Here is a 26,799-nt window from a genome sequence, read left to right as displayed (position 1 = left end):
CTTACATTGTTCTGAAAAATTTTTGGTGGTAGTAAATAAAAGGGTGGGGGAAAATACCAGAGACAGAAAAATGCTGAGTGACTCTTCACTTAGGGTATTTATTGTGAACATTTATCTTTTTTTTTTTTCCCCACTCAGTGATTGGAAAAACAAGTGGTATTTCAAATGGGATACCAGATGTTTGGAGTCCCTCATTCAGAAAGATTTCAAGGTTTTATTCAGTATTTTTGAGAATCTCCTAAGGAAATATCTCTATAATATTAGGCTGGAATTAAGAGGTGCCACTCACAACGAGCTGAAGTTTGGCTTACTTACTTGTATTCCCATTGGCTTACATTTTTCATACTCCCTTTACTTACATTTTTCATACTCCCTTTTTTTAGCTGCATATGAAAATTGTGACCTTTAAATCCGCTTTTCCATCACATATAGTATCTTTTTGTAACTTATGTTTTTAGGAAGTCCCAGACTGACTTAAACTTTGGATGCAGGACTGCAGATACAGCTCATACAGTGTTGCTGCAGCTCATTGGGTAAATTATTATGTGGCCTTAGTTTCATATTACATTAGGCTAAAGCCATAATTGCTGGTAATTCAATATGAGAAAGGAAAGGAAACATCATATTCAGCAAATTAAGCTTTGTATGACGGCATTGCTTACGAAATGAACAGTTGGTCAAGTATTTTAGGGACTATAAATAGCAGGAACCTGTAAATTCAGGTTTTCAGTGATGGAAAGCAGAAGCATTGCAGCTACTCCATAACAAGGCAGAAAGAACCCTTCTGTGGCCTTCAGAGCTGAAGGATGAAGTATGTGGATTACATTCATTGAACAACCCAAGAGATGGCTTTTCTTTTAAAATTTTCTGTACTTCTGAACACTGAACAGCAGTGCTTCAGGACTCACTTTTCTCTTACTCTCACTGGGGGTTGCTCTCAAATCAAAGTTCCATAATATTTCTGGGTAAAAATCTGCCTCTGCTGAGAGTGGCAGGAGGCGATAAGGTCTCACCAAGCATGGCAGGGGATGGCGGATCTTCTTGACTTTTCTTTTTACCAGACTTTGAGGATGTAAAGAGGGCAGAACAGGTCTGCACCAAGACCCTTCCCAGGACTGCTGAGCTCAGTGAAAGTTGCTTTTCCATTATTCAGGTTTCCTGTGTTGAGGGCTCACTGGGTGTCTGGAGGTGGCGATGCAGCAGGATGGGGCATCATCCGGAGTCCCTGGCCTGAGCTGTGTTCCTCCAGAGAGCTGCCCTCACCCCCGTGTCCTCCTGCCCACTGCTGTTGATGGGAACTCTCGTCATACCTTTTCTGAGGAAAAGGATTGGGTTTTGCTATACCATGGATATTTTAATCCTTCCTGATTTTGATGTAAAAATTAAAGTCTAAGTGCTTGAGTCCTGACATTCGGGTTCATTGTGAATTTTAGGGTTTTTTTTTTATCTTGTTCGATTATTTGTCTATTAATGTCAGGCAGGAAAATGTTTTTAAGAGTATTCAAAAAGTGATAGAAATCCAAACATTTCCTATAATTTCGCTGTGGGAAACATAAAAAGCTGAGAAAATAAATCCTCCCCTGTTCTGAAATGAACATTTGAAGATCTATTTATTTCCATTTTTCATCTTGAAAAATAAATTTCTGAAATGTTTTGTCCTGTCTGCCAGATGCTTTTGCTTGAGTCACACATTTTCTCTAAATAAAACCCCCTCAAATATTTGACACATCCTGTGGAAGCAGCGGTGCTTCTTACATGCCTTTGATAATGAAGACCTCTTACCTACCAGCAGTGACTGAGGAATCTCTTGGAAAGGAATCATTCCCATCTTTCAAGAACAATATGTTTTTTATCTTATCTTAGAGTCTTGGATCAATAGGATAAAATTGACGTAAGTCTTTTATCAAGCCTATACATTTTATCAAAGCACTGATCAAGAACTGAAAAGGGATTTGGGACAAAATCTAAGCAGAAGGATGAAAGACCATGAGTTGTGACATGTCTATCCCTGCCAACAAGCTCTGTGTTCAAACAAAAGACCTCATTCCTGGTAACCTTGCCATTGATTTTATCTTTAAGCATCTTGTCTGTAGTCCTACCTTCCTTTCTTCCCCTGATCCAGCAGGGCTGGGTGGGTGTCAAGGGAAGGGCTCCAAAGGGATCAATAGGCTTTGGATCGGGCTATAGGTGATTACAGGGCCATAGTAAAAGATTTTAGGTAATATCTAGGGTGTGTTCAAGCCAGCTTTCTTACAAGACTAGGCAAACAGGAAAAAGATACACATATTTTACCCTTTTGTATTTTTATTTCAGTCTGAAAATGTCAGCCAAAACTTCAATTTACCTTTGCATTTCAGTATTTGAGATATAACTGTGTTTTATCCTACAGTGCATGGTTTTGAAATGTACTTTTTAAATTTAAAATATTTTAAAAAGAGACTCATTTCAAATTTTCAAGGTTTACACACACGTTTTTCAATTCACCAGAGTATTTCATATAGTTTAAACTATTTCTATCAGCCTTGAACAAATAAGAAGTACTGCCTTATTGTTTTTTAACTGAAAAATCAGACGTGTAAACTTCTGTAATCTGAATGCATCTGTTTCCACCGATGATTGTGCACATCTCATTTAGCCTGCTGTCTCTTTTCCTACTGTTCTCTTGCTTCACCTCTGCTGAAGAATTTTGCAAATTATTGTGTCATTACTTTAATTTTTCTCTCATCTCTCAAACTGTGCTCCAACAAAGACACAGAACTACAGGAAGGTGACTGACAAATTTCTCTTACTCTCAGCAATTTCAACAGGCAACTGAAATGAGCCATTCTTTTGCCTGGCTTTGCTTGGTACACACAGAGACATCAACCTGCCCCCACCGAGCCTCTCATCTTCCCACCACATAGAAATAGCTGCTGCGTTTTGTCTCCTCCTGCAATTCCCCTGGGCCTAATTCTTCGCTCTTCTGTCTCCCCAGTCCTTCAATCCAGTGAACAGTAAGTGTTTGTCAAGCTGGCTTTTACAGTCACTAAATGGTTCTGCAATAAACATCAGGACTGTAATTAAGATGAAAATATTTTCCCTCCTCTGTGTCCTCCATAAAGTAATAGCAATGCTGTAGGTCAGTGTAGAGCTACGCAGCACACCTCAACCAACCACACAAACACGATTTTCCAGGCTTGAAGTTGTGTGATGGATCTGCCTTTTCCTACTCTTCTGTGTGTGCAGCATGTATAGAGCAACATTTTTCTGTAGAGGCAGCAGTAGCAATACTGAAGATCTGGGATGGTTTAAGTGAAAGACACAAGTATGCACTGAAGAGCTGACACTGCTTGCACACTCATAGGTGCAGGGGCAATCTGGCTTCTCTTTTAAAAACAGCTTCTGAGCCTTTCACCAGAGGCAGCCGAGGCATTTCTCACCACTGCAGCTCTTGAACTGCTGTGCAGCATTCACCCAGAGCTCTAAGAAGCTCTTGCATTATGCCCTAATAGTGTCCACGTATTGATCATGGGTGAAAGACTGCTAATTACACACATTCCCGTGATTAAAACACTCAGGCTGAGATGCTGTTTATGAATTATTCTCTTACACAATAGAAGCACTTTCCTGTTGCATCAGACCAAGGTGCTCCCTCCCCAGAAAGAGGGATCCATGGGTCCTGAAGGGTTATGTGTCTCTGGAGCTGCCCAGTTCCTCCAGGGGCACAGGGAATGCACAGGGCATGGGTGGGGCAGAGGCCAGCAAGCAATAACACCAGCTTTGCTTTCCCAGTCACCACAGAGCAGATAAGCAAGGATGGATCTTCTCTTACATGCCAAGAAAAGTAATGTAATTATTAACCTCATCTCCTCGGAGAGGACAAGGGGTGATTTATTTGGTATTTTACTTCTATAACACATTCAGTGTGTGAATTATCCCTTTGATTTTATGCCTTTCCCGCTGCAGCTGCCTTGTACCACTGAAATACTGTAGAAGTCTCATCCTGGCCACAAAGAGAAGGCAGTGACCAGGAGTGAAAGTCTGTGTCTGGTGGCCAGCTCCCGTGGAGAAACCATAGGGAACCAGGGAGATCCCTCTGGGCCCACAAGAGGGACCAGCCCTGGGGATAGCACAAGGCTGCAGGTCTGGGAAGGTGAGAGTCAAATCTCTGTGGCTGGGCTTTGGCAGGCTCCCGACAGTGCTGGGGAAAACAGTGATGTGAAAAACGATGCCAAGATTAATTTTTCTTATTGTTCCAGGAAACTGGAGTTTCTCAGTGTCTCTCCAAGGGCTTGCAAGAGAAGTCCTGAATTTCTCCTGCCAACATGGAAAACTGGCATAGAAACGGAGACTTTTGCTGTACATTGTTCAAACTTTGATGGAGAACTTTCCTTGCTAAAATAAAGTTGATGGGATTTGAGTATCAGAGCAGCATTGAGGTCCTGAGCTTATTTTCTCCTCTAAACTAATTTTTTTTTTTCAGTCTGTACAGTTTTAAAAATAATAAATAAAGTAAGTTTGCCCTGTTTTGAGGATTTTCTATTGAAAAGATGCAGTAAGGAGCACTGTGTTTATCCCATGTTCATAGACCCACTTTCAGGGCTGAGTAGGGCCTTCACATGTAAGATTGTAGCAATTTAGGCTTTTATGCACATTATATTGCCTTGCAACAGATTTACAAACTTAAATGAGTATGACGCCTGATTCTAAAATACAGCAACTGAATTGCAACCAGAATTATGAGTTAGTTAAAATACCACATGTAATGAAAGCATAGCCTGGCAAGAAGTGAAATTGGAAAGTTTATTCCTCATAAATTTCTCTATCACCATCATGGAAAAGATCTTATCTCTCTCCTGTGTCCATTTCATTTCTTCATCTCCCACTGTCTCCCTGCTTTCATGAAATCTATAGTCATTTACTTGTCTGTCAATTTACTGCTTAGGGACTGATTCAATGTTAGGGGATGGACAAAAATGCAAAAATATTATGATCACATAAAATCAATTTCCTTGAGAAAGAAAAAAAATAAGGCTAAGAAGCTCCCTTCTCTACTTAGTAAACCTTGGGATAATTTAATATATGCAAATGTATACAAAGTGCCGTGGAGGATGTGAATTTTATTGAACATTAATTGGAAGTGATCTATGGTATCACACAGAGGTTTGAGTGAGCAGGCCATTTCCAGTTTGCATTTATGTGTGTGAAATGTGTGTGCACACAGATGCACACACGTGCACGCAGCCCCAGCAGTGATTACCAGTGCTGAAAGCAATCACACGCTGCAGCTGACAAGTCAAAGATCAAGTAGAAGTTTTTTTGTAAAATGGGGGAAATCCTGCTTTGAATAACCAATGACTTGACCTTTGTCAGCTGTTAGTCTAGTTGGTAGCAATTATCCAAAGGAGATTAAATTATCAGTCTCAAGGCAAGGTACTTTGCATTTTGAACAAGATCAGGGATTAAACACAGATACTTTCTGAATGCCAAGGGAGTTTCCAGCAGGATAACGATTTCAGAGGAAAAGCACTCTGCTGTTGAGTAAATTACAGTTTTCTTCCCCTTCCCTTGCTCCTTCTCCTTAGTTTGAGAGCCCTGAGGAAAGCTTACCATGGGCTGATGAGAGCACCACTGGCTTATCCAGCAGGCTGCAAGTGGGACGGAAATAGCAGCACTCGCTGTACTTGTAGAGCAGGCAGGTGGTACGCGAGTCCTGCTGTGGGTTCACAAACACCTGTGTGCCAGGTCACGGTATTTTGTGGCTGGATGCTGATTTCTAAAGCCTGACACCCATTCCTGAATACAATCCAGAGTCCCAGGTACCATCCACCTCCTCAGGAGCAGCAGGCATTCCCCCAGAGACACAGAGGACAGCTGTGCCCAGGCTGGGCTGAGGGATGATTTGCCTCAGGGTACACGTGGTGCCATGACTCCGTGGTGCCAGGCGGTGCCGGGACAGCTGGCACAGCAGGCAGGATTCAGCCATACCAGCTCAATTCAGCCATTCCCACCACTTTCATTAGCAATGGAGTTGTTCCTGCAGGCACTGTCCCACCTGCTCTGGGGCAAGACTGCCTGCATGGGCTGAGGCACCCAGAGCTGGTGGTTTAAACCCATCCGTCTGCTTTCATAGGAGGGGGCTGTGGAGGGGCTGCGGCCTTGCTGCCTTCACTGGGGCGAGGGTAACTCTGGCCACTGATCCAAACACCGAAGTCCATCAAACATCATGAGACCAAAACTCCCAGCTAAGGGCCTGGTGTGGGATGGGGTGGGGTAGGCAGCACTTGCACCTGCCAGACCTCATTGTTACAGAGAAATTTAAAACACCTGAGGGTTGGGGGGCTGGAGTGAGAGATGTTTCTTTTGGGTGTTCAGGCTTTTTCTTCTTGTTTTTCCCCTCAAGTGCTTTGAAACGAGATTAAGCCAGTGCTCTGAAAGTCTGCAAGATGTGACTTGGACTATGACAACTCACCCAAGAGAATGAGCAGGTTAGTGGTCTTAATGTGGCCCCTTTGAGGGGTTGTAGGGGAATAGCTGTGCTATGCTTCCATGGTCCAGGGGATTGTTTGGTTCTGGCCATCCTACCTTTGCAGCAAGCCTTTGCTTTTTCAGCACATTTCATGAATGAGCAAGCCTTTCAACTTACAGATGTTAAGCAACCTTACAGAGTGTGACCTAGTCCCTAAATCTGTACATGAAACCACAAATTTGCTTAAAGAAATTTTAAGAAATTTATTATTATTTAAGAAATTTATTATAGATTTTAAGAAATTTATAAAAATACATTGAGCATATGGTGGGACTTGGTGAACTACAGAGGTCCTTTCCATCCTAAGTGGTTCTGTGTAAGCAGTGTGGATATGGCCAGCATCTGTACCAGATCTGAGTGGATGGTTTAGGTGAATATTTAAATCCTAAAATATTTTTATTAGAAAAAATATAGACTTATAACCTGCTGACTCTATACTAGAGTCCTCACCTCTACTGAAAATATTTTTTAAAAAAATCTATTTGCCTGCCGGATACTGGCATTTAAATAAATCATGTAGAATTCAAATCATGTGCTTGAATTTTTAAGTCCATTTTTAAGTTTATAAACTCCTGAGAGTTTTTTTGGTTTTTTTTCACATCTGTCATGCACATTTTTCCACATAGTTCACACTTACATCTTCACCTGGTGGTGGGCAGCAGGGAGGAGGATTTACCCTGTTTGTAGGTTGGGGTGCTGTGGGGTTCTCTGCCCAGCCCTTGGCCTTGGTGGCAGTCTGCAGTGAGTCCAACTGGATCCAGTGCTGATTGTGTCTGAACAGTTCCCCAGACACTGGTTTCTAGATGCAGGCGAGGTTTTCTTCTATCCTGCTGCAGCAGATGGCTGTAAACATTTCTGTAGCTGTTCAGGCTCAACTCTAGCTGGTTGAGGCAATGTGAAATTCTAGGTCAAAAGGTGAAATGCTGCTAAATTTAAGATTCAAGTTTATGTAGATGAGTAAATGGTTACTTGGACTGTTTCCATTTCAGTTGCACTAAGCAAGGTATGCTCTTCTAGCATGTCTCCCTGCCACAGCTGGGTAGCACAGGATTCACAGACCCTTCACAGGAGTTATGAAAAAGGCCCTCCCCAAACATGTTATTCCAAGTATGCAAGCCTAATTGCTCCTGTGCATCCAGGCTTGTCTCTCTAAATGTTTGGATTTGGCTTTGTAGATTCACTTCACCATCCCTTATACAGGATTAAACAGTGTATTCATTCTCCTGTCAGTTTGTTCCTACCACTTGTCTTTAAACAGTGGAAAAACCTGAACATCAGAGATGTCTGGGGTAAGAATCCATTTGCAGATATACAAATATGTTTGATGGGATCCTCTCACTGCAAGAGAGTGAGGTTTTGGGACTTTTTTCTTTTGTCAGAGCTTAAGGAGACAAAACTCTAAGACCAGCAGAAAAGCAATGTTTTAAGGAACAGTTTTTGCACTCAAGTACTCCTTCCCCAAGCACGGTGTTGGATGAAGATGCTGTTGGTCCTTTCCAAAGGGTTAGAAAAATAAACCATCTGTCTTTTAAGCAGCTCTTGAAACTTTTGGTTTGATAATTGCAGGTTGTCTGCACAGCTCCCAGACATGTTTAAATCATACTGGGTATAACTCTTCCATTTCTGCTTCCAGGCTGGTGTGTGGTTTGTTTGTTGCTGAGTAACTGCAGTTGTGGGATAGAGATGTCCAAATTTAGCCAAGGTGAGGTTATCTGTCACAGTGACCCGCCGCAGAGGAGGCACGTATGAGGACTCGGTAAATACAGGAATCTGAGCCTGGAGCCTCCCCCCTCTCTGGGCTCCATGGCAATTGCTGCCACCTTTCTGATCCCCTGCAGTTGCTATAGGTGATGCCAGGCACAAGCTCAATGTAAGATCTTCTTCCTGTCTCTGGGGATCTGCTAATCCATACTGTGAGGAAGAATTGATGGGAAACAGCTCACAGCACCTTGGTTGCAGTTGGCTCTTGGTCATCTCCAGCAGCATGAATTTTCCAAGTGTATTATTATCTCAGAAGCTATTTTAGACTTTTTTTTTTTAACATCATTTAAAATTATGACATTTTTCACTTGCTGGTCATCTCTTTATTTACTATTTCTTAGTTACACTTCAATACATTGTGTTGATTTAGTGTATCTCTTTAATATCAAATTATTTTTAAAAGTTCCCTTTTCAGCAGCAATTTGAAATGTACTTTTGTTTTATATATAGCCTTCTTCAGAACTGTTGGTGTTAAGTTATATACTGCTCCACTTAAAGGAACTTTTTATGTGAGATTTAGTGAAATTACTTTTCAGATTCACCTTGATTTACAACTGCTTTCATATAAATCTATCCCAAAAGAGTGAACTTAATTCCTATGCTTTGTTCCTTCATTTACCATCTTCATTGTTTTTCTTCTTTTATTATTTTTCATTTTCCCCATACTACTGAGAATTAAGTAGCTTGGATACTTGGTTATTACTGACAGACTGAGATTTTAAGTCTGCCTGACTTTAGATCAAGAAGCCTGACTAGATCAAGAAGCAGAATTAGACACAGGTTTCATCCTGGATGAACAAGCTTTTGCCAGGTATTAATGTCTGAGGCTGACTGACAGCAGTTGAGCTTTCTAAACGTAGGGGAAAAATCAACCTCTGTATGGCACTGATGCGAAGGGCTTGGTTCATTAAACAGTCACCTCAAGCTAATGTTGTAAAGAGTAGATTGCTCTCCCCAGAAAGCTCCCTCAGGGAGAGTTCACTTACCTCAAACATTTGAAAAAAACCAACAGGTTGGCAAATATAACTTTTTCTGACTGCAAGGGAGGCACCAAGGTGATTGAGATGAGCTGGAGCTGTGTGGGAATAGTGTAGCACCCAAGCACAGAACCAGTGAATAAAGGGACTTTGTGTCCTTGCAGAGATTCTGTTTGACTGAAAGCTGTGTAGGGGCTGGTCTGCTGTCCCAGACATCCTCCTCTCTGTTCTTCCCTTCAGCCTTTCCTCAAAAAAGAAAATGGAAGGAAATATCCTGGAGTTCATATAGTGGTGTAGCTACATGTCATGTACATAATACATGTTTTATACAAGTACAGCCATAATTGTATTTTTCTGGAGGAGACATATAAGCTCTGTGTGTGATAAGAACATGCAGGGGCTGCACTATATGGGCAACTAACAGGCTGTATCCCGAAAAGCTGAAACTTTTCTTTGGCATTAAGAATGTAACTTTGACCAGATGTTGATGGTAATTGAGTTGAAAGAGCATGATGGAAATTGCCCAGTGGGAAACAATTTAGCTTTTAAAATGTCATAACTTAAACCTTGATTTAGTGTATTGCATAGAAGTGGGCATGACTTGCATTTGATACATCCTCTTTTTTATTAGTACTCTGCAAAGTGAAGTTCTTAAGGTGCCTGTGGCGTGTGTGGGGGGTGTATTCCAGCTCTGGACTTCCTCAGTCCTAAGTTTTTCTGCTAATATCTCAGCTCATAGGAGCACAGAGCAGTTTACCTTGGAAGGGACCTGGAGATCATCCAGTGCAAGCTGATTTAAAAAGGTTAGTCAGGGTCTAGCTCAGTTGAGCTAGTTGCTGGTATGTAGCAGTTTAGCTCCTCCCAATCATTACACAAAAGATTTAAGTTAAAAATTTCACTGGGGAAGAAAATATTGAAGACTTTAGGTAAAAGCTGCATGCACGAATTGATTCTTGCTCATGCTTGGTGTATGTAATACATTACACTCAACTACATGCAGTAGGGAACTATTATTATGACCACACTTGTGAAAATATTTAAATTTAGCTTACCTTACGTAAACACTCTGGCCTTAAATCTGCAGTGAATGGTAACATGTATAGCACAGCAATCCTATTCTCAGAACAAATGTCTGAAGGGGCTTTTAGTGTTACCATTACAACCCTCTGAAGCAGGGGGTCATACCTTGGCCTTTAATTTTTTCTCTAAAATATTTTCTCTGAAGAAAATTCTATAAAAACCTGCATGTTTTAAGGGGTAACACCTTACCTCACCACCCTACTAATTCAGTGGAGGGGGGAGAGTTAGCACATGCCTCCTACACTCACTCCTGGCTGATTGGGTGGCTGTCAGCAGGGCAGACCCAGGGGCCACCAAGAACAAACCTACTGCTTGAGACCCGTTCCATATGGGTAAGATCCTGGTTGAAACATTGCAGAGAAGCTGAGAAGCTGTTTGGAAATCTAGCCATGAGAAGCATATTAAAAACCCAGTACTAATGCAAATCACATGGCTAGGACCTCATTTAGCTATTTAGAAAACAGGAGCACTGTCCACTATGTGCCTGCAATGCTCTATTTCTTCCCCCACCTCCCCCATTTCATTAATTCGTGCTACCGGGATGCTTTCTGCTCTATTATGGCCTAATGATTTAGCACCCATAATTCCTGAAACTTTTGCATTGCTTGTGTTTGATTCCCACCTTGAGAAGCCCACAGATAATATTCCTGTACCTGACACTGCTTCACACAAATCCAGCTGACAACTGAGAAGTGGAAAATGTCCATCTGACCCTTGCATCTGACCCAGCCCTTCATGTCAAGGACCAAAGGTAACAGCAAGATATTTTGGGACCAGAACAGGATGTTAGCCTAATGTGCCCTTCCCCAAGCACAAACCAACTTCAAAAGAACTGTACTGTAGACAACCCTCTAGTGCAGGGTCCTTTGTGGCAACAGCCAGGCACCAAACGCTTTCTTGGGTTCTAGGAAGCCAGGTAAGAGTCCCAGGCTTTGCTCACATCTGGCACTTCACCACAGAATGGCTGAGCTCCTCTCCTTCCTTGGCATAATTGTGTTTAACTGGAGACATGGGCATGACAAAGACTAAGTGGCTTATGAGGAATTTAAAAAAAAAAAGTCACTATTTATGTAGACAAGATCATAGAGAGAGAGAGAGAACAATATAAAATAATGGATGTATTTATTAATGAATTCAGACAGGCACCACTTGTGCAAACTAAACCTTAGCACACAGACTTTATTTTCATGTTCATGGCAACTGAAATTCTGGGAGCTTGAATTTCAAACTACAAATGAAGAAACCTGTTGCATGTATTCTGAAGTATTTCAATGCCATTGCAGAATTGGTTCAGCAGTAGCAATAACAAAGTATTCAGTCACTACAGAAAGCAGATCTTCTGATTATAAACAACCGCATGGTGCTAAACACACTTCAGCAAACGCAGGGATAAGCTTGGCAAGCTGCTTTAATAAAGCTGAGGTTCTGCCATGTGACAACGCTGCTCAGAGTAGATGCGAAAAAAAACAGGAGTCCCACAGTCATGGCCATGTAGCAAGTGACACATATACACCAATAAGACTGATCCTAAAAAGTTTTCACATTAAACTCTTCTGGAAGCAAGGCCTTAGAATCAGGGTGGTCCCTCAGAATCAGGGAACATACTGTGTCAGTTTCTGCAGCTCAGCTGGTGGCCAGTAGCTCAATCCATTTGGATCACGACAAAGGACCAAAAATGCAATAGCTTGAGAAATTTTGGAGCTAGTTAACTAGATGGGGTGGGGGAAAAGCAACAAATGACAAGTGTGCCGTTTCAGCTTTCCTTGAATTACTGAAGCTATCTAAACAATATAACAAGTCCTGTGCACACAAAGGTAGAAAAATTACAGGATGTTTGTCAGCTCTCAACTAAATGAGCTGGAATGGTGTTTTAGGGAGAGACTGATGGGTCAGATAAATGGTCCCAGCATGTGTGCCCTGAAGGGATGAGATGGAGACAACACTATAGAAAGTATCAAACAGTAGCTTGAGATGACTTGTAAAACTTGTTGCTCAAACATCCACATCCTCACAGAAGCTTCATAGGCAATCAGCCAGTGCCACATATAGTATCCTACACTGCATGGGGACAATTCCAGTGCACCTGCAGGGGAACCACAGTGAGTCCTAGAAAGGCACAACTATGTATTTTCTGAATTTCTCTGGACAAAATGGGGAAAAATGTTGTTTATTTTTCTTGTAAGGAAGCTACTAGGAAAACCATGTTTTGAAACCACACTTACTTTCTTCCAAAACGTTTTGGCTAAAAATTTCTTGGCTAAATAGATGAGTGTGTGCAAGACTGATTTACAGCACTGTTGTATATGAATAGTATTGAGTTCTATTTTGTGGCACAATTTAATAGAGAATATAAGAAATCTCTCTTCCCAGCAGCTCTGAGAGCTTGAATCTGACTTTCTACTCATCATGTTTGTCATGCCCCAGTGTAATTAAAGCACCCAGAGTCTAGGCTGTTAAGAGCTCTGTTGTCTAGTACAGATAAAATATTAAATTGCTCTAGTTTTTACATTTAAATTTATCTTCACAGCAATCCCTGTGGTGCTGGAGGACCACGCTATGAATAGCACTGAAATGCAGTCAGCAGATATTTCCGTGCTACTCCAGGGAAGGCAGAGACAATTAATTGTCCCCAGTTTGCTCTACTGTCCATAATTATAGTTTTGAGTTTATAAATAACAAAGCTTGATTTTAAGAACCAAAACAAACCCCTCAATTACTACAGAGTTCCTGAGATAATTAAGTCTCCAAATGTGGCTCTGCAGAAGGGAACCAAGGCTACACTGCAAAAGCCCATAACATGCAGATGTGCGTAAGCAGAGCAAAGCGACAGGATGGAAAACGTCATCAGGAAAATAAACTCTCTCATCATTATTTCACTGCTTTTTACCTAAAAAAAACAATGGCCTATTGTCTCGATTCACCCTATTGTTCTGTCGAATTTTTTGTTATTGAAGGAACCAACAGTCAGTCAGCGAGAGTTTCCTGAGGGGTAGCAGCTTGGAAAGTTAAATGCTGTATCCTGTGCCTAAGGCTTGCTTTTTGGTACAGGTTTTAGGAAAAAGCAGGAAAGTAAAGTTACTGAGACAAATTAAAGCACATGGTTTGCAATTCAACTTGTTTGAATACTCCTTCAAATGGAAATGCCCTCCACTTTTACAAGTGTGGCCGTTAAAACCTGCAAAATGAAGCAGAAAAAAGCTGTGCCCTGTCCGCATCCCTGCTTGATGGACGTTCCTCTGTTGTTACTGGGCCCTTGTGTACTGCCAGGGAAAAACTCTAGTACGGGAGCCAGCACAGCAGGAGGCTTCATTAGCCATGAACAGGAGCAAAACAGCGCTTCAGAAGGAGCAGTGCCCTGTCTGAACAACCAGCTTCACCACAACAAGCACATAATCAGCTGGACAGCCTGTAACACACGCTTCGGATAAAGACAGACCTATGCATACAAGACAGCTATGGCTTAAGTGTTTCAAAAGATCTTTGCCCAACAAGGAAACAAATTATACATTAAAAACCTTTTACAAAATACATGCTCTGTTCTTTCTCTGTTTAATATCTTCCTTGCTTGAAGCTTGGCTGTTGCCCAAACGCATCCAGAGCAACGCTTGATGATAACTCAAAAATGTGCAGTTAATCTGTGTGTAGTTTCAGCTCTTGAATGCCAGGAGCAAAAGTGTACTTTTCAGAGAGAAATAGGCTTGGTCACACAGCATAATCATGTTTATGCAAGTTTTTAGTAGATAGCCAAGATAAAGGAAATACTTCTGTACACTCCTCTGAGAAAAGACAAAAACTCTGAGTTGAAAAACTGCTCTTTTTCAATGTCATTTTATCCACTAACAAGCTTAAGCCCCAGTAGAGAGCTTCCTGCGTTACAGCGAGTAAAACGTTAGCTTACTGGCTTGTTTTTTTTGTTGTTTTTTTTTTTTTTTTTGTTTGGTTTTTTTTTGGTTTTTTTAACCTTACAGCTATATTTCATCATAAAAACTAGTTTGAAGAAAGAGTAAACTTTTGCTCTTTGGTCTATCTTGACATTCCTCCAGAGACAAATAACAGGAATATTTCACATTCACTTTTTGTCTCCTACTTGCAGGAAACAGGAAAGTTGCAGTTCTTAATTTTCAGGCTTCTGAAATGACAAAGATAAGAAATTTATACATTGAAACAAGATATCTTTGCTTTCTTTAAAGGAAAAAAAAAAAGCTTGTCACAACCTAAAATGAATGCTTCAGTGAAATGGGATATTTTCGCCTTAACCATAATAAACAAAAATGTATAATTATGCCATATACACCTCCTATTTTTAATCTGTATAACCCTTCTAGGTGAAAAACAAAAATCTGTACTCATACAGATGCATGTACTCGTACATGATACAGACTTCAGACAGCACATCACTGTACATCAGTAACTGCTGGTGACTGAAAGCTAATGCTGTGGAATGAGACTAAAAGAAGTAATTCTTTTGTTCATAGGCTCAGTTTTGTGGATGTAAGGGAAAGGTCCTTCTATTCATATCTGAATAATTTAAGATGAAAACATCTAACAAATAGTTTGCAATTTCAGAACACCAGTTTTGGCCTCCTGCTCTTATGGACTTCTTCATGGCCATGAAGATGCTCACAGGCAGAGCTCTGGGTTTCCTCTCAAGTTCAGAAAAGCTCTGAGAGCTAAAGTATCTTTTATGCTGGGTATTAAAATAATTCTGATGCTCTGCCAGTTTTGAAGAGAAGACTGTGAGAATACATCAGACAATGTGGACAGTGGCAGCCTTATGAAGTCACAACCAACTGAGGAGAACAATTTCCCCCTGCTGCCATCAACCCAGACACTCAAAGCCTGCACAGTAAGAGCAGGCACCTACTGCCACTGATTAAATTAGAGTGATCCTTAGAGCTCACAAGGGTCCTTAAACAAACTCTACTTGTGCAAGTCCAGTTTGTGACTTCCCCTCACTGAGCAAATATAACTTTTTTTTTTTAAATTTCTTCCTATTGGCAGACTTATCTCCATGTAAGTCTTACTCTGACTGGTGCTCTCTACTGACAGCTCCTAGGGAAACAATTTTAACTTTCTTAGTGTATGAGTTGGGCAGTATAATTTAAATAGGACAGTGGCCAGTGATGAAGGACTAGCCAGATTCCTTCGGGTTTTTCATTTTTGTATATTTATTAATGTTTCATTTTTTGATAGATCACATTGCTCCTGCAGAGAGACTGCAATATTCTGTGTCCAAGTACTGGATATTTGTCAACACAGAAAAAGAGTTGACTTTTATGATAAGGTTTTTGCTTCTATGACTTTTTAGAGCATGTTCAAATGACTGGTGTGAAATGGTAGAGAAAAATCAGAGTGAAAAATGACACCCAGTGTTTCAGCTCAGCCAGAGCCTCACACAGCATCCTGAGAAGGAGGAACCTCTGCCTGTATCTCTGTCACAGGTCTGATGAAGATATGCATTGCAGAGGAAGATATTAACTGCACACTAGAACAACTGTTCTCAGCTCTGCAGGCATGTTTATAGTGAAACATCGGCAGCTCTTCCATAAATTTCTAAATATTTTTCAATTAAAATGTCTTAGAGATCTGAATCAGCCCTAATGAGCTGGCAAAACATCATATTATTAGTAATATTACACCATACACTAAAATGCCAAATAATCAAAATAAAATTAAAAAAAAACAACAACCTTTATCTGACATCACAGAAACAAACCCACAAAGACCTCAAAGCATAGTATCACCTACAGTGTGGGTTCACTTCAGTGAATATGTGAAAACAGATGATACTACTAGACTTCTTCACAAAAGCTGGGAGTGAAGACTACATGGGAATGTTATTTCTCTCTTCTTCCAAAATTAGCAATGTACAAATCTAGCACATGAACCAGATAAATTTTAGAGCTAATGAACACTTGACTGTCTTGTGTGGTGCTCACTTGATATTACCATACTCTCATGGCATTTATTTAGATTGTTAAAGGTAGGAACACAGATGAACATGTGCTTATACTGATGAAAAAAATATATAATCAAGCTCTTTGTTTATTTAAAAGGCTTAAACTTAATGAATCATTCATTATCAGATGCCAACAATACCTCCATAATGACATTAAAATAATTTTTAGCAGTTGGTTATATATGTTATTTCCTAACAATATGTTTTTGTGACTTCGTTAGCATTTCTTTTTACATCTGACAAAACACCATCACTGACTAAAAGCCAAGTTTAACATTTCCATTTCATGCACAGCTTCCAATGAAAGGCCTTCACAGTTGGAATGGAGTATTTTCTCTGCTTAATTACTGTTGTTCTTCCAAACTCATCAGTCCCTGGTTTGGATGGATTTGTGTAAGACTAGGCAGTAAACACCCAATTAAGCAGATTATGTGAATCTTCACAGAGATTTTACATTAGGATTCTACAGTCATTCCAAATGATTCAGAAGCAATTACATGGCTGACACATGATGAATCAATATGTATGCATGAAGCTGTCAGACATATCATGAGTATCAGTAACAAAAATGGGATATATGCCAAGGAGTGGTATGTGCAACACTACCTAGCCACAGAATAGTCAGAATGTGGCTTGCATACAGGTAATTACCTGTGCATGTAGGTTAACTTTCAAGCTAGGTGCTTTTTACTTGTCTTGACTGGCACACACAAAGTGGCAGAATCTGCTCTCACCAGATGTTACGTGAATATTGTGGCATTTACGTGAATGTGTGGGCAAGTGTTCACTTGTGAACACAAGTGTGTGTTCACTTGGTCTGGCTGGGCTGTGCAAACCCCTCCCCTCCTCTGAACAATCCATCAAAACACAGAAATAGAAAATGAAAGCCCTTTCATTCAATCCACAGTAAGAAAGGACTGCTAAAGCAGGGCTGAAGCACCTGGGCACATCCACCTCAAAGCTGTGGCTGATCTGGCATCCCATCACAGTCCTATTAGCTCATAGTAACAGTGTTGTTCTGTCTTAAAAAGGAAAAACCTTTTTGCTGTCCAGACCAATCTGTTGGGGGAGAGAACTAAGTGATGAAAGGAGAGAATCCCATGACAGGCACACATGGTTTGTTTCAGTCAGGGTTACATTCTCTCTTACTCCACTTACTATGTTAAAAGGTTAAAATGGAGTAGCATGAAATATTTTCATAACATCTTGTATTTTTAAGTGAGGAACATGTGCTGCACAAAATTAAAGCAGGACACCGAGAAGATTAAGTACTTAGAGAAAGGGAGGAGGTGGTGGGGGAACAGCAACCTTCGAGGAAAAGGGAGAGAATCCAGCATGAAAAACAGGCTAAGAGGACAGCTTTGTGTTCCTGAAATGCTTATTACCATTTGAGAGAGATGACAGCAGCTATGAAAACACAACATGAAGAAACAAAGCAGAGCTCATGAACAAACAGAGAAATATCTTCTGTGATATCTAGGTAATGACAGACACACACTGCCACGTGAGTGTGGTATCAAAGAGTATTTCTTTTGAGGTGAGTAAGATGACTTGGTTTCTTCAGACTGGCTTTTTCCACAGCCAAGAGCGGTGCAGTTGCAGAGCTCGCTCCTCCTGATGCCAAACTGGCAGAGCCAGGAAATCCAAAAGGCACCATTAGTGGAGAACAGCAAAGAGCCAGTCACCGTTCAGCAAATGAGAAACCCATGTGGTAAATTGCACATTACAAAATACACCCCCAAAGTGTCTGAAATCCTTCTTGAATCTAGATAAACTCCTGAGAACCTTTCTTACACACATACTAGGCACAAACATCCTCCCCCAAGCTGGAACAGGAAAATACAGGCTGTTGACCAACCTGAATTTGGATGTCACTCTCAAAACAATCCTTTCACTTGCTCTGTGATGGGGTCAAGGTCAATGTCATAGAAGCACGGCCTTGTGGGCAGTCCTGGCATGGTGCTCATCTGTGGAAACAATGACATTCAGTTATATTCCTGCACCTGTAAGCAGATAATCTGTCTACCCTCACATGTGAACCTTAGATTAAGAGAAAGGTTGGATTGTTCAACACAAGCTCGACCACAGATATGATCTTTACCATATTTTTTGTTTCTGGTGAAAAAGTCAAACTTGGTACTTTTAAAAAGATTTTTAAGTATGAGCTTCTAAAAGACAAGAAAGAGAAATCAAAAGCCACAAAATACAGGTTAGCACAGCAACCTAAGAACAATTTCTATAACTAAATGAACACCCTTTGGGACTTGCTTGTTCTTCAAAATATTTATCCAGAACATTTATCCATTTATATCTCCTGAAAAAAAAAAAAAAATCACACAGCAAAGGGCAAAGACGTAATTGTCTGAATTTACCTGGTGATATTATTATCACCACGTGATAATAATTTGAACTCAGACCTCTCCCACAGAAAACTAGAATACAGAAGCAGAATTAATCACAACACTTACCTAATGTCAGGAGAAAATTAGAAAATTGAAATAATTCTACTAAACATACAGGAATTACAGCTGAATCCTAATTTAGTAGTTAGAATTAACAGGTTGAGATATGAAGTTAAAGCAACCTAATTATCTCAAACTATGCATAATTAAGATCCTGATCTAGCATAAGACACTAGCATCTGCATACTTTTAAACATGTCAATAGATTTATGGAGTTAAATTACACAGTTAACTACATCTCTGCTAAGGCTACTTATACTATTACTGGAAATTGACATTTTTAGCAGCAATTAAAGGCACATGACTAATGTGGAAATCTTGAGGTGCCCCACAACAGCTTAAGACCCTTTAAATCAGAGTTTCCCTGTTTCTCAACTCTCTGCCTCAGGACTCCTCGCTTCTCCCTTGCAAAGGAGATGTCTGGAGAGCAGGTTTGGCAGAATAATGCTGTTTTCTGATCTGCTTCATTTTCTTCTGTTTCAGACCCTTCATCCAGAAAGGGTTTCCCCACTCCCAGTGCCACCACTGGCACAGTGTTAAGGCTGTGCCTGTGGGGTGGTTTTAAAACAGGACCAGTTTGGATACACTTGGGTCACTTTGGATTCACACCCTGAATATCTCACTACATTTCCACTAATTCAAGGAATTCTAAAAACAGCCTTTGGGCTAAATGACTCCTTAAACCCTTATGATATTTTAACCTCCTAAGTGGAGAAAGTGGAGAATGCCCCTCCTATAATAGGCCCTACATTAATACCTAAATTGATGAAAGACCTTAGGATCTCTCAAAACAAACCTGTAATTCAACTTTGCTTGACTGCTTGTTGGCTGTGAGTCCTCAAGCACTAAAACTTATTTGCCAAATTTTGAGGAACAAACTTTTCACCAGAGTAAGTCAGCAGAGTTCATTAAGTCTGGTGGTTAACCTGACCACAGGAGGAAACCTACAAACACACCTGTGAAGAAAAAAGAATTATACTGGCTTGAGTACCAGTAACACTTCAAGCACAGTAACCTACAGAAAGGGTCAGATTAGGGTATGTCTTCATGAGTGAGCTGAAACAGCTTGCTGGAAGAAGGAAGTTTCACCCTGGGAACCTCTGGAATGTTTCCCCCCTTGGAGCTGGCTCTGGCACTCACTGCAACCAACCTTTTTCAACACACAGATGTCAATACATGTTTTTGTGGCCAGGGTTGGTTGGCTGATGAACTAAATCACATGGCCAGATCACCACCAGGCCCCAGGCTGGGCCAGAGGAACAGCCAGAGGACACTGTGGCCAGCCATCACCTCCAGCTCTCCAGCAGAGAGCTCAAAGCCAGGCAACCTCCTCCCTCTATCCTCCCTAATTCCCCAACAAGCAGAGCTCAGCTACAGTGTTTTCTCTGGCCAAACGCAAGCCCTAACAGGATAATTGGCCTGGAGAGAGGGAAAACTTATGACCACCATCCTAGCTGCTCCAGAGTGCCAGACGTACAGGCCCCCCACGCTCTGGGTCATACTGTGTGTTTCACTCTCTCAGCCTGACCTGCTGCATATTCAGTGAAGGGGTCAGGATCTCCCTTATGCTTCAGCTTTGTCCAAACACTCATGTAATGACTCCACCACGGGAATACAAGTAAAATATAAGACCTCCCCAGCACAGTCCCATTTACTCCAGAGAGTAAATGCTGCTGCTGTTCCAGAGGTTAATCCCATACCGAGGGAGGGGAAAGGCGCCTCAGGAGCTCAGTACTGGCGCGGCCACCATCTCACTTGAGATCTAGCTCAGAGGAAAAACAATGCAACAACAAGCTCTTCTAGTGGCTCAGTACATTTCCTCTGTTTTTAAATATAGTCCTTCCTGATGTTTTGTTATTGTACGTAGTAAGATTAAAAGACAAAACTGTTAGTTTGCGTTGACCAAACCCTGCCTCTGACTGCATGACATCATTTATTGGCTGACATTGCCTTGGCATCGTAGCTAAGTACTAAAACACCTTGCTACTACTCTTTATCCATTGGCCAGGGTAGTTGGACTACTACATCATTAGGGTTACTTAATTATTTTCTGTCTCAGATTCCTTCCAGTTTCTGAGTTAATGTTTGACAAGGAACTGCCTTAATGAATTACATCTCACTGGGAGGGGAATGAACAAACTGCCAAAGACAACTTTCTGGTTACTTTGTGTATCGCAGTTCAACATCTGAAAGCAAACTCCCAAATTCAAAGCTGTATTTTTTTTTAAACTGTAGCTAATTTAGCAGAGTTTTCCTTTTTTTTTTTTTTTTTTTTTATTATTATTAAATTTTATTATTAAATACAAATGCTACATATGTATTTTGTATTTAGGACTTGCTTTTTTCTTTCATAGGTACAGTTCAACACCAGTATTACTCTACTGTATTAACTAATGAAATTATATAAAAAACATTCTAAAAAATTGCAAATATCAAACCAGTTTATTGCTGGTTTGGGAAATACAACTATTTTCATGTTGAAAACTGAAGTCAACAAAAGGGAATAGATTTATTTGAATTAAAACCATTGCCGCATAAAATGAAGTACAAGGCAAAAAAACCCCAAAACCCTTCAGAAGAAACACTCTGGAACAAATACTTATGTGAATTACAGACTGAAAATAAAATATGTTCTGTCATTTTTCCCATGGCCCAGACTTTCAAACAGGCACAGCCATGTAGATTTATGGTCATTACTTTCTGCTCTCATTATCTGTACACACAGAGGTAACGTGCAGAAGATTCTATCCCTTTTTCATTACTTCAAGGTCAATAGGAGATGGCTGCCTGAGGAAAGTACTACCAATTACTCCCTCTCCAACCCTCTATTTCTCTCCTTCAACCACAAAGGCAGGAAAGAAAAGAGGGCTCATTCTGCTGCAAGGTTGCAGTGAGGCTTCACCTGACTGGCTTTCCACATGGCTGCAGGCTCAGGATGATCCTCTTCCCTCCCACTATTTTCCATGATGCTGAATGAAGGCATTAATAAGTGAGTTGGTCTTTACCCCAGCAGGCATGATCCAGGGGGATCCCTCTCCCTGACCTGAGGGATCCACATTTCTGTGCACAGAGGGGGAAAGCCAACCACCCCCAGGCTGTAGCACATTCTGTACCTGCACAGTGCCCAGAAGACTATCTCCACCTCTCCAAGGCTTCCTGAAATAGCTAATTACTAAAATTACTTTAGTTTTAGAACTTGAAAAAAGCAGAACGAGCAACACAAGAGAAAATATGCTGAAAACATAAATCACTTTGGTAATCAGCAGGTGTGTACAGCATGAGAAAAACCCACAGAAATTTATAGTCATACAGCAGCTTGCTTGGCATCTCATAAAATATATATCCTCTATATATTGCCCAGAGAGCAGCACAACTCTCCACTCTAATATAACAACATTTGGGTTGTAGATTAGTAGCTATGCAACATCGCACAGCCAGGCTGTGAGAAAAGAACAGGGTAAGAGGCAGAGAATGACAACACATTATTCACTGAAAATCACAAACTGGATTCAGATGGGTGAAATAGTCAGTGCTTAATTTGAACAAAACTGCTACTATCACACTTTTCCTGGGAGGAGGAAAATATAAGGCATCAGCTTGTTACCTTAAGGCTTAATGCAATTCACATGAATGCTTCACGCAGGGGAAAAAAAAGAAAAAAAGTTATATAAATAATTTAGGAATGAATAGGAACTAGTTTTCTAGGAACAGACCATTTTCTCAACAAACTCTGCAACTGTCTGTACATCCATGAGAGCGAATCAGCTCCAGAAAGATGATGTGAAAAATACAATGCTACTTGTTACTGTGGCTCTCTGTGTTTAGGAGACAAGAGCAGCAAGTCTTAGAGTCAGCTTATCTGTCCTAAGGATCATTTACTCCACTGGAAATGCACAGGTGATGGAAAATAAAATACAATTTCAGTTAAGAATGCCTGAAGGCTACTGTTATATTAGGCATTTATGATCCTCCAGAATTTTACTTACACGACTGAACAAAAGAACCATAATGAGCTTCCTTACAAATGGAGAATGCCAGTTATTTTCAAGAAAGCCATATGAAAGTGTTGAGCCACACCCTCTCCACAAATGCATCCAAAGTTACTGAAAGAGTAACTAGGTTTCATTTAAATTACAATCATGTGTTGACCTGTAATTTGAGTTGGCCATGAGATCTACATAACAGTTGTACACAGTCAAACACCAAGACTCTGCTAGCCAGGTTTGTTGTGGTCCCATGAGGAACTATGCTGCTTAACTTCCTCTTTTTATCATACAAAAGCCTATCAGTGGCTGACATCCTGCATTTGAGCATGTTTTGACAACATATTTTGACATCCATATATGTATCTATACTTTTTTCATTTATTTGTATGCAAAGATCCTAACAGAACTTGAGACTGCCTTGTTAACAGGGTTAGCACAATTTGCAAAACAGATGGTTCCAAAGACCACATCCAACTCATGTTTAGTGTCTTTTCCACCTATAAGACAAGAAGTGTCTGTTTTACAGGCATAACATGGTTTTTGTTGAATAGAGAAAGAAAACCAGAGGAATCTGTACTTACATAAATAACGACAAACAACTCATTAGAAAATACTGAAAAATCAGCAAATAGCTTATTGAGGAAACCTCCCTTCTCTGTGGCTTATGGAGTTAACATTGTGTTTGACAAGAAATATGAGTAATTCCCATTTTTTAATTGTATCCTTTTGTTAATTAAACAAGCTACAACAACTCACAACCATTTCAAACGTGAAATACTGCAGAAAACAGATGTTGTTTCTCAAGAGAATCCAGCACGCACATGACTGCGGATAACTCCTCAATAAAATCTGATGGGATGAATTGCATATCCCACACTCCCTCAGAAACAAGAAACAATACAAGAGGAAACTCAAGAGATTTATAAATAGTCATATAAACCTGTATGCATTATGGTCAGCGTGCCAGAACTTGTTGGAATCCTGAGGCACAGCACGAAGGAGCTATGCTTCAGGGTTTCAATAACATTTCCTAGTGTGAGTTAGAGCTCTGGAAGACAGATCCACCACCAGAAATTTGCTCAACTTCACCGCATCTGTCAGGGCAGGCAAAGGTGAATGGAATAACTTTCTGAAGAAATCCTGGCAGGTCTCCAGTCCTGCCTGCCCTTAGGTGTGCTTTGAGTGCCAATGACTCCCACAAGCACGTGTGGTGCTGGCCATGCACTGGAAGCTGGCACCAGGGGAACTGCAGTCCATGGAGCAGGAGAGAGAGATTAACAGGCACCTCACTGTGCTGCATGGCTGGAGAAGTGTTTGCAGATCTCTTTACTGGATCTTTCATGGTCCCTGCGCTCTCCATTTCAAACCTACACTTGGAAACACTTCACGAGACTCTGTCCATGCAGCGAGGGTGGCGGGTAGGACCACAGCACCCTGAAGCATGCGACTGTGCAAACACTTCCAGTGGGCAGTCACTTACTTCATCTTCAAACTGGACTGTCCTACAGCACACAGAGGCACTCAGTGTGGAAAGGGTACAGAAAGATTAGGCAGCATATACTAAGTATTTCCAGGATCAGCTTGAAGTTTGTTCCACAGAACTCGAAAATTCCTCCAGCCTGCAGAGCTCTAGCACTTCAAAGATAGATCAGGTTTTGAATGACAGAAAAAAAATAAATTACATGAAAATAAAAAAGGGAATAGTTAAGAAAACAGCACTCTCACCCTCACCCTAATAATTACAAGAAGAACATCAGAACAAAATGGCCAAAACAAAAAAAATGCACAATACTGTCTTCATCTCATGCACCCACCACATATTACAGAGGGGAATGATACCATAGCAAAGCCTGAAGTGATACTCAAGTGACCTTTCACCACCTCTTAAAAGCAAACAAACCTCCAAATCTCATATTAGGAAAAGCAGATACATAATGGAGGCAAGTTCATGCTTCCTTCAAAAAATATCAACCTTTACAACTAATATCAACATTTACAAACTAATAAATTTTGGAAATGGCAATAGTTTTAAAAAAATTACTTTAATAACTACATAATGTTTAAGAAAATATCATCTCACTATTTTCATTGCCTGAAGATAACAAGCTGCTTTCTGAAAGCAGCTAACCAATGATCTTTAGTTAGTGTTTAAATAATGGTTTACTTTTTAGTTTTAAGGAAAATTTGCCAAACCTGACAATGGCCACCAGAGTTAGGGAGAGCGAAGATCGTATTTCCTTCTCGGGAAATCTTTAACAAAAAGGGATCTTGCTGCAATATCTAAGAACAACCACAGCAAGAAACTCAACACATTATCAGCTTTCAAAATGGTTAAAATAGTATTTGAAAAGATGCTGATGCTACCCCAACATATGCTATAGTATTCCTTGCAGTAAATGGCTCTTTTTCACTGGCATGTTGACTGATATCAGGTGCAGAAGTCCATCTGGCATCAATTATTGTATTATAATTGCTTCTGATGTTTTACACATTCTTGGCAATTGTTCGATTTTTGTGAAAGGATCTACAACAACAAAATGCATGGATGTTGCTCCTCTGTTCCCAGCATCTGGATGAAGTTTTAAAAGTACTGAATATTGATTAGAGAATCTGAATTGGCCTTGCTGCCAGGTGCTCAAGCTAGGCAGAAGCAACTTTTGCCCTGCTATATCCTCTGAAGGATTACCAGGATCCAACAAATTACTCATCTTGAATGGAAATGATCTGAACTCAAAAGTGATCTCCTGGGCACCCTAGGGAATAAACAAAACACACACAATACTCCACATCTGTCCAGTACAGCTTTTGGAGATCTGTGGGTGCATATCCCAAAGGAAGCAAGGGATTTCTTGTCAGTGTAATACCACTGGAACTCAAATGCTGCTGTTAGTGGTGTGCTGAGGCACCAAATACCCAGAAAGGACATTTTTCTAGCTATTAAATAAAATATTTAGGAATAGATATAATCTGTAACAGAATGAGCAATTTCCCCAATTAAGTAAAATATTTATGACTCACATACATGACAGCAGTTCCTCTTGGCAGAATTCTCTCAACTCAATTTCATCTTAAAATTTATAAAACCACACTTGAAGTGGAAGAAAATGGTCCCCGTTATAACAGCACAATGGAAACAATATATTAAATTTTAATTGAAAAATACACCTCTCTGAGGTAGCACGATAGATGGTGTTAGTTGAGAGTACCATATTCTACACAATCCACACCATGTTTCACAGAGTACTCTGCCCTACACAGCCTAATTGATAAACAAAATACTACCAAAATGAAAGCTACAAAACCCAACTTAACCAAACAACCCCTCAGAAAAACAAACATTCATGAAGGAAATGAAGAGGGTGAGAAAAAAATAAGGACTACAAACTCCAGGTAACTTGTTCCAGAACACTTCCTTTATCCCAGCCCACTCAAATCCATTTCCAGAAGTAATTGCTCCCTTGACCAAGGCCTACATCCTGATTTTCCTTTCCCTCTTGGGCTTTCGACTGAATCCCTGGCAGAGGACTCTTGCTCACTGCACAAAATCACCTCCTCATCCAGAAGAAATCCTTCCCTGCAGCTCAGCCCTGATGTCAGACGTTCCCAGGGCTGTTCCCATTCTTGAAAAGTGTCCAGTATATCATACAGAGCTGGAAATGGGCCTCTGAAGGAATATTCCAGAGGATAAAGGCATTTTACTCAAGTGCTGCTTCAGCAACGGGAATATTTAAAGAATATTTAAAGAATATTTAAAGAATACTTAAAGAGTATTTAAAGAATATTTAAAGAATCTGATGTTCATGTGTACATAATTCTCCTGTGTTTGGGTCTCCTGGTAAAGAGGAGGTGTCCAAACTGTGCCAGCAGCTCAGTTTCTGCTGAAAACAGAACAAGTTTTGTGGTATTTGGACGGGAGAGATCTTGGATGACCCATCTCAGCTGCCTTGTATTTGCTCAGGGACTGGGACCCCTCATTTCCTCTGAAACCTGTTTATTTTGTAGCAAGTGTTTCTTTAGAAGGGCTGTTCTGCAAACTCTCGGAGCAAGTCACACTTTGTGCTGCTGA

The 26,799-nt window shown here is 40.5% G+C and overlaps 1 protein-coding gene and 2 long non-coding RNA genes across 3 annotated transcripts in view; 2 read left to right on the top strand and 1 right to left on the bottom strand.

Moving 5' to 3' along the window:
• Nucleotides 1-4,047: 4,047 nt before the first annotated feature.
• On the top strand, nucleotides 4,048-4,407 carry LOC111927011 (uncharacterized). The gene is made up of 2 exons (XR_002863331.2): nucleotides 4,048-4,132; nucleotides 4,239-4,407. It is a non-coding gene; the product is annotated as an uncharacterized LOC111927011 (long non-coding RNA).
• A 1,921-nt stretch (nucleotides 4,408-6,328) lies between these two features.
• On the top strand, nucleotides 6,329-9,901 carry LOC147654838 (uncharacterized). Its single transcript, XR_015283254.1, has 2 exons — nucleotides 6,329-6,467; nucleotides 8,142-9,901. It is a non-coding gene; the product is annotated as an uncharacterized LOC147654838 (long non-coding RNA).
• A 1,530-nt stretch (nucleotides 9,902-11,431) lies between these two features.
• Nucleotides 11,432-26,799, bottom strand: part of MTHFD1L (methylenetetrahydrofolate dehydrogenase (NADP+ dependent) 1 like) — a 145,015-nt gene continuing 129,647 nt past the window's right edge. The window contains exons 27-28 of the mRNA XM_086877226.1: nucleotides 18,144-18,252; nucleotides 11,432-14,455 (exon numbers count right to left, since the gene is read on the bottom strand). Of these exons, the coding sequence (XP_086733352.1) occupies nucleotides 18,163-18,252 (90 nt within the window). The 3' untranslated portion in view covers nucleotides 11,432-14,455; nucleotides 18,144-18,162. The remainder of the gene's footprint in view (nucleotides 14,456-18,143; nucleotides 18,253-26,799) is intronic.

The sequence above is a fragment of the Cyanistes caeruleus genome, chromosome 2, assembly GCF_971803275.1.
Source record: "Cyanistes caeruleus chromosome 2, bCyaCae1.hap1.1, whole genome shotgun sequence".
Lineage (NCBI taxonomy): Eukaryota > Metazoa > Chordata > Aves > Passeriformes > Paridae > Cyanistes > Cyanistes caeruleus.
This window is presented reverse-complemented; position numbering and strand designations above follow the sequence as displayed.